Here is an 8162-nt window from a genome sequence, read left to right on the forward strand (position 1 = left end):
ATGCCCTTCCAATCATTGCGTTTGCCCCCGCGTTTGCAGCACTGTTGCGTCGTCAGTTACCACTTGTAATTACGCAATACAGCACTTTGCGTCAATACGTCGCTGCGTTGCGTTCTAGTGGGAACCACGCTTAAGCCACATTAACGATGACATGATAGATGCGTATTGCGGTCTTATCAACTGTGGTTTAGAATACTAAATTACTCAATCTTACTTCAATTTTATCAGCAATTTATTCAGAATTTCTCTACTATTTTTTACTCTGCTTTATCGGTGTAGGCCAAGGCCTACATTCTAATTTTTTAAAATCTAAATACAATTTTAATTTTATGACTTGGCCATCTTTTTACGAGGGTTGTATACAAGATCATTTTGCCTTATTACCTTATTACCATTAATTTACTTTTCAAAACACTTTTTGAACTGTTACATATTTAATTGCTGTGAATAATATTACTATATTACATTTTGTGATTTTGACAAAAGTATGGATCCGTACAGTACCAAGAACAGCGCCCCCGTGTTTAAACTACCACAATGATGAGGTGACTTCAGTTTCCGCCGCTCCTCTACTTTTCTTTGTCGGAAGGACTTGGTTTCCGACGACGACAGGGACTTGGCAATAAGTTACATGAATCCAATTCCAGCGTAACCATTACGCGGAGAAAATAAATAAAAACTTCATTACAATGTAGACCAGCATTCTCGAGTTTGTTAACCATCAACACTGATTATCGTTTGATGTTTGTTCATGTACTGTAAACATAGCATTTTCCTTTTTCTTAAAGCCCGTTTTCACTGATGCATTCGTGCAAATATCAGAACCGATTTCCGCGAATTCGCCATAGTGGAAAAGCACGTTACTTTACATGCTAATTTCATGCATTATTTTCTATTTATATTCTAAAGCTCAGTCTACACTATATCAAACTATTTTGACAAAAAAGTTATGTGTTCAAATATGGTAGAGATATGCCTAAATATGCTAGTGATATGACATCACCATGTCTATATACATCACATTTTGTTGTCACATAAAGTTTGATAATATAGACAGAGCTTAAGCGTATGATACTTATACGCTAATCGTCTTTTATGTGTCCTTCGGTCACCGACAAAATTATTACAAAATTCATAAGGCTATATGACCATATATAGAAAACGGAAGAAAGTTATCGATTGTGGTCTTCATCATTCGGTCATGGTCAAAGCCTACCCACCCTCCAATCAAATTGATTGCGTTGCGCGTGCGTAATTGAGTTGCGTCCTAGGGAGAACCAATGAATGAATCGCTAATACATCTGAAAACCACCAGCCTCTCTTTGGATTTCAAAGCGAGGAAGTGAATCAAGCTACTTTGAATGTCGCGGTTTTGGAACATGCCGCAAACGATCCTTCTGCAGGATTCACCAGATGTATAACTTCCTCTCACCGGACCTGAATGAAATCGGAAGCCTTAAATATGGGATCATATTAACATTCAGGTCTCTTAAAGTACTGTAGTTAAATAGAAATCGTCTTGCTCCATCGTTTTTATTACGATCGGAGATCTTTTGATACATTATCAATAAAATTGTTCGGTCGCTCAAAAATATTGGATTAGTAAAGATGTTCAAGATATTTATAGCAATCTTCGTGTTCCTCGGAACTGTTCTATGCAGTCCTATTCAAGAAGATGACATCATGTTGCCAACCGTAAGTTACAGTTTATGTTTTTGTGACACTTTAATAATCTTCTTGAGAGACAGATTAATACAAGAAGCCTATTGAAAATATTGTTTTCTGTTCGAATTATGGTAAATCAGGGAAGAGTTAAATTACTTGTAATTAATTGTAATTTAACTCTTCTCTGGGTAAATCAAGTTGATTTTAGAGTTAACCAATCCAACCGATCGAACGACAACGCACAGCTAAGTACACAACTAAATTTTGCTGGTTGCTGCACAACATTCTCAGATATACTGCGCGCGATGATAATGCATTTCTTTCCTCCAAAATTGTATCGTCCGATCCTCTGTACTACATTATATATCAAAGAATGTTATGCACACCATTGAGGTTCCTCGTAACGCATATATGTTACTCACGAGTATGTATCGACTAGCCTAGATATCTGGGTTCAATTGATAATCGATAATTGATCAAATCAGTTATTCATTGAACCATGAACACTTGAACTTACTTTATATGCGATCCAATATTTAGATACGGGTACGAGTTGGCAAAAAGCGGCTGACTTTTGAAATATGCCCAATAGGAAACTGAAGCTGTCGGTATAGCTGAAGAATTAGAACAATAGCCGGTTATCTAGGTTATCGCTAAGATAGTGTTTTTATAGAACCATTATAGTGTAATTTGATCAAAGGTATTAAGAAGATATGAAACGGCAAGTTTCCGAAAAACATGCTGACAAATTCGTTATCCTTATACTTACTTAGTCCGGGACATACCCGAACTTATATTACTATAGATTCCTCTATAACTTTCTATCTGCCATTGTGAGAGCCAGTTCATCTCTCTGCATACCACCAGTATCAATGTATGTGAGTGCTAGTATTCCTTGTTTTGCAAGCCCATGTTGGCTGCCACAAAATCTGTAAAGATTCTTATTATTATCTTCTTCTTATCATTATACAACTTCACAAGTACAAATAACGATGACATTCTTGCATCTTCCTCCGATGAATGATACCATTGTTTCTCTTTGTAGGAACCAGACATCGCTGATGAAGCAACAATTTCACATCACAAAGGTATGTACAGTATTCAGATAATAATAAAGTTCTTTGTTTTCCTTGATGAATACAATCAAATGTAGTTCTTTCCTTTTTTCAAGCTTTAAAAGATCTGTATTCAAGAATAGAAAGAACCCAATGCGGTAGACCTCTAGAAAAAGTCGTCAACATTTCTTTGTTTTCCTTGACGAATGAAATCATTTTAGTTATTTTCTTTTTTTCCAAGCTTTAAAAGATTTGTATTCAAGAATAGAAAGAACCAAGTGCGGTAGACCTCGAGAAAAAGTCGTCAACATTTATAAGGAGCTTGGAGTCGTAAGAGAATTTGGCTACAGCATCTACCCTGAATGCGAAGTGGTACAAAGGTGTCAAGGCAGTGGGTGCTGTGGTAGTGAAATATCAGAGTGTGTCGCAGTAGAAAAAAGAAACCTCACTATCATGGTAAAGTGTCTAATAACAATTTTATAGAAAAATGTTAAAGTTACAATTATGATTTTTTAATCAAAAAAAGTAGGTAACTAGGATTTTCACAAATCGAAATGGAAAACAAATAAAAACGCCCATAAAATCGTAGAAGTGATTCAACTTATTTTCTTCTGTTCTATGACGTCACTGTCATTATAGAATAATAAACATTATAAAGGTTTCTTTTCTACCAGATTTTAACCAATTTGGATAATCCAAACGAACCGCCAAGTTTCCAGAATATCAATATATCAACTGATACGAAATGCGCATGTCAGGAATCGATGCCATATCCCAAACTACAGTGCGCTGCGCACAAGAAACTCTCTAGAGGAATGTGTATGTGTCGTCATCCATGTGCGGCGCCCTTTATACAGAATCCAGATACATGTGAATGCTCGTGTAAACAGGATGTTGACGAGAAAAGATGTGATAGGATATTGTCAGGTGAAAGATACATGGGAGGCAGTCACTGCAAGTAAGATCTTCTACCTCCTCTTTGTCCGTTTCATTTCAGTTATCCAACCAAGGAAATCTAACAGGACGCTGAGCTCGCCTATCCAAGATAGGAACTCGTAACAACCCTTTGATCGTATGTCTGGCTGCGACAAAATGCGAAAACTACTGTACTATGTACACATTCTCCGCGGTGTGTGAAACTGACCGTATAAATAAATAAATAAATCATTTGATCTCCAGTGCAGAGTTCAGCATCCTGTTGTTAGATTTCCTTATCCAACATAATATGGGCAGGTCATGAAAATTGAGTTGCTCCGCCAATGTTTTGGCGGCCTCACAACAATAGACATACTTCCTTATCTCTCAATGTGTCTTCCTGTGTTGTTGTGATGTCGATATAGTTGTTACTTAACATTTCTTGTACCATTAGTTCTCAAGTGGAAATAAAAATCTCTACTTTTCGTGGCATTCGAGTGACGAAATGTCCACTGCAAAAAAATATTTTACTAGTTGTTCAAACTTTAAAATCTTGCTTACTTCTCCTCAGATGCGTTCAAGATGGCATGTGCCAACCAATTCGTTGCAATGAGGGTTTGAAATTCAACTATAGATTATGCTTATGCGAAACAAAACACTGAGATGACAACGTGACAATTGCAGCTACACAAGATGATAATTTAACAAGGCCAACAGCCATTAAGTCGCGTGCTACAATGCATAGTGATACCGGACCGACAGACAGACCGACCGACCGACATAGTGAACTATAGAGTCGCGCCCACGCGACTAAAAATAAAGACGCCAAAAATACAAATATAAACGGACATAAAACAGAACGTTAGGTACTTCTTTATAGTACGGCTGTTTCATTAAAAAAAACGAGTTTACATTACGGAATAATACGTTACAGTATTTTGGAACGCGTCATTTTGTTAAACGCGTCGCTAACGAATTCGATTGGCAAATGACGCACTGTGAGTAACCAGAGTAATACTGATGTAATACCCTGTTGTATAAACATATTTATTGTGTCTATTTAAAAATACAGTTAGTACCTTAATTATATTGTATTAAAGTAATGATAAAATAGTATTACTTAAGTATTATTATTTATAGAAAAATATGACAAATAAATATCTGTCAGTTTTATTGTAACAAAGTTTTCTTGTTTTATTATATAATAATTATAATTATTAACACATACAAATATCTATATATAAATACTACACCACCATATATACAAATATAAAATAAATAACTTATTTCTATGTAGGGGTCTAATATTATAAATATTATGACGTAGATGATGTATGCATGTTTTACCAACTAGACTATACTGTAAATCACCAAATTCTAAAATATTAGGAGCTTTTCTCATTAAAAAAGTTAAGAAAATGTCATCTAAAAATCTGTATGATAAACTTGTTTGTGGTCAGACTCGAACTGGTAACCTCTGACTTACAAGATGACTACTTTCGCCACAAGACCACATATGATATCCTAATGGTATAAGTAACAGGTCAATTAGTAGTGCAGTAGTATTAGTATAGGAGAGGGCGCTCTACTAGAGCTGGACAGGAAAGACTAAGCAACAAGTTTCTAACAAACCTAGAAGCGGCCACCAGATTTTGACTTCCAGTTGCGTGCTTTCTCAAAGCCATTGCGTGCATTGCGATAGTCATCGATAGCCTGTTGTAGCTCCTCCTCAGTGTTCATAACAAACGGTCCTAAAAAACAGAAAGAAAAAATCAAATTGATTTTAGAAGACTTTTGTCTGGGTCATCTTGTGCATGTCTTTCAGATTTTCATTGCCTCATTCTTCAGATGAATATTATATCATTTTTTTAATGGTTACACTATCTTACCATGCTGCTTAATTGGTTCCCCTAACGGCTTACCAGCAATCAGTACAAAACGACATTCAGTTTCATCCTACACAAAAAATATCTATTATTATCACAAGTTGCATAAGGAGGAATTTTGTGGATTTGGAGCATTATCCATGTTTTTTTTTATCTTATACCTCAAGTATAGAATACTACAGTGTTTTGGAATATAATAGTATGGATATTTAGTACTCAGTATGGGATAGGCCTACTACAAGACATATTTATACATATTAATTTATATTACCTTATTTTCAATTGTGATATGGTCACCATCACTCAGAACAATAGTTTGATGGGCCTCCCCTTCTTTTACTTTATCTCCTTCTCCTAAATGAAAATTTAAGATTTTAGACTCATGTGTTGGATTGGAATTTACGTTTAAATATAACACTGTGTTACAATCACAACAACACTTGAGTGAGCTCATCAACGTTCATCAACAATAAGAGGAAACAAACTTACCAAATAAAGCCTTTCCAGTGAGTATGTATGCAAATGCAGTCCACCCTTTAGTTAAGTCTTGACGAACTTTGCCACCTTTCTGAATTCTGAAATCAAGGTATGTGGTTGGTGTACGAGTACGAACTTGCGACTGTGAATAATAAAATGTTATGCAATGTCGTTTTATTTTCAGGTTGGAAGAATGTTAAGCTGGGCAACATTTTTTTGACATTAATATCGATGAAACATTAATAAAATGAACATATATACCAAAATAAGCTACCTTCTTTCCCATTGACTCCCCAGCAATGACTTTTACCACGACACCATCCGCTTTCGCCACCGGGATATCCTTGCTTTTCAACTCCTGGTATTGAGGCTCAACCATCTTGAATTCTTTGCTCAGATTCACCCACAACTGCAGAACATGTCCTCCTTCATCAGAGCCTGGCATCTCAGAATGTACGATACCTCTTCCTGCGGTCATCCACTGCAAATCTCCGGTACTAATGGTGCCAGAATGACCTGCAAAATCTTCATGAATTATTTGTCCTTTTAAAGCATATGTTACCTGTGACAAAAAAAAAAATTTTTTGTTTAAATTAATCAAATAAGTACAGATAATAACGAAGATTAGGCCTACCTGAAAAAAGGAAACAAAAATGACAAATACCGTTTCAAATCCTCGGTGTGGGTGGTCAGGAAATCCTGCAGGCTTCTTCACCTTCCCTTCATCAAGTAGGAGGAAGGGGTCCAAATTGCGGAGCTAAAAATAACAAAATAAATTTTATTTCAAATTTTTTTCTTTGCACCTTTACTTGCAGCTAAACTGTAATTTCAATAAATGATTAAAACTAAATTGTTTTACTGTTGGATTACCTCTCGGCTTCCAATACTGCGACGAACTCTGGCTCCCATACCTTCAGCTTGTTCTATGCTAAGCACGTTCTTAATTATATGGCGCGCCATTGTCCGATTTGCTATCGAGAACTGAGGCTGCACAGCTGATGGTGGTATAAGAATATTTTCACTTGTGCTTGCAGTATTGACGAGTAAAATCAGATGAGCAAAAAATATTAACATAAGTCTACTGATACTGTAAAGAAATGTATTTCACTTATAATTAATATATGAATAAAATTATATGTGAATGACATTTGTTATTGTGTAAAAAGTTTCAATATCAAAATAATTAATGTTAAGGATAGTTCTAGTAGGAACTCCCGAGTCTACATAAGAATTACTATTCACTTATAATACCTACTTGATATATGGCCTAGCAAGCTCTAGGGCTAGACCTACTATTAGTAGCCTCCTCGCTCAACTCGGCTAATCACACACACACACTTCTGCCTATCCTAGCTAGCCTACTAGGCCTAGGCAACTTACTAGATAGTAGGCTAGAACTTTAAAGTAGGCTTACCTAGACTGTACCTACAGCTTTACTATGATTCTACCAATAAAAGTATAAATTAACGAATGGCAAACACAAAAACCCGATATTGATACAAAATTGCAATGTCATTATTGTTTACATAATAACAACACATGTCAATTTTTTACGCTTGATTAAGTTCATCTCTTTCAAACCGCCCTCTCTTGACTGAGGCGCGTGGGACTATTCCATTTTATCTGAGACAACAATTGTTGTCTCAGGTTTTCTAGACACCCATCATCGCATCTAAAAAACTAAGACCTAAGATATCTTAGGTCTTAGTTTTCTAGATCTTAGTTTTCTAGACACCCGCCAGAGATATATGATATACCAAAATTACTGGCAGCCATTTTGAATTTTGGCCGCCATCTTGAAAAATCAGAAGCTGATCGGGTGGCTCCTAGGCAAAAATCAATTAGTACGTCTAAAAGAAGACTCATGCCAAATTTGGTGCTTTTGTCCGCCGTGTAACGATTGAGTCGCTAAGCCACCTGACTATCCACTGATCCACCCCTCTTCCAGTATTTTTAAACTGCAACTAATAATCTAATAATGCTTTATTTCACTAAAAGATTACTGAAATGTATCTTATGTAACATCAATTCTGCTTGGAATATTTATATGAAATGATAGAAAACAAAAATTACTAATCGTATCAGCGGTGGAAGACCTGTTCTTTGAACAGCGCTCTATAGAGGGCGACATTCCAGATAGAAATTAAAAGGGAAATCCCCTACA

At 35.9% G+C, this 8162-nt stretch overlaps 2 protein-coding genes across 2 annotated transcripts in view; one reads left to right on the forward strand and one right to left on the reverse strand.

Annotated features, from left to right (window-relative positions):
• LOC144842065 (pirin-like) overlaps positions 1-7547 on the reverse strand; it is a 14741-nt gene extending 7194 nt beyond the window's left edge. The window contains exons 1-8 of the mRNA XM_078698423.1: positions 7413-7547; positions 6869-7085; positions 6663-6755; positions 6273-6560; positions 6011-6140; positions 5793-5875; positions 5525-5591; positions 5268-5386 (exon numbers count right to left, since the gene is read on the reverse strand). Of these exons, the coding sequence (XP_078554549.1) occupies positions 5268-5386; positions 5525-5591; positions 5793-5875; positions 6011-6140; positions 6273-6560; positions 6663-6755; positions 6869-7072 (984 nt within the window). The 5' untranslated portion in view covers positions 7073-7085; positions 7413-7547. The remainder of the gene's footprint in view (positions 1-5267; positions 5387-5524; positions 5592-5792; positions 5876-6010; positions 6141-6272; positions 6561-6662; positions 6756-6868; positions 7086-7412) is intronic.
• LOC144842066 (vascular endothelial growth factor A-like) lies at positions 1472-4879 on the forward strand. Its single transcript, XM_078698424.1, has 5 exons — positions 1472-1695; positions 2711-2753; positions 2962-3176; positions 3395-3678; positions 4207-4879. The coding sequence occupies exons 1-5, from the start codon at positions 1609-1611 to the stop codon at positions 4295-4297; spliced, it is 720 nt and encodes a 239-aa protein (XP_078554550.1). The 5' UTR covers positions 1472-1608; the 3' UTR covers positions 4298-4879.
• Positions 7548-8162: the final 615 nt, after the last annotated feature.

Source organism: Antedon bifida, chromosome 5, assembly GCF_963402885.1.
Source record: "Antedon bifida chromosome 5, ecAntBifi1.1, whole genome shotgun sequence".
In the NCBI taxonomy this organism is placed as follows: Eukaryota; Metazoa; Echinodermata; class Crinoidea; order Comatulida; family Antedonidae; genus Antedon; species Antedon bifida.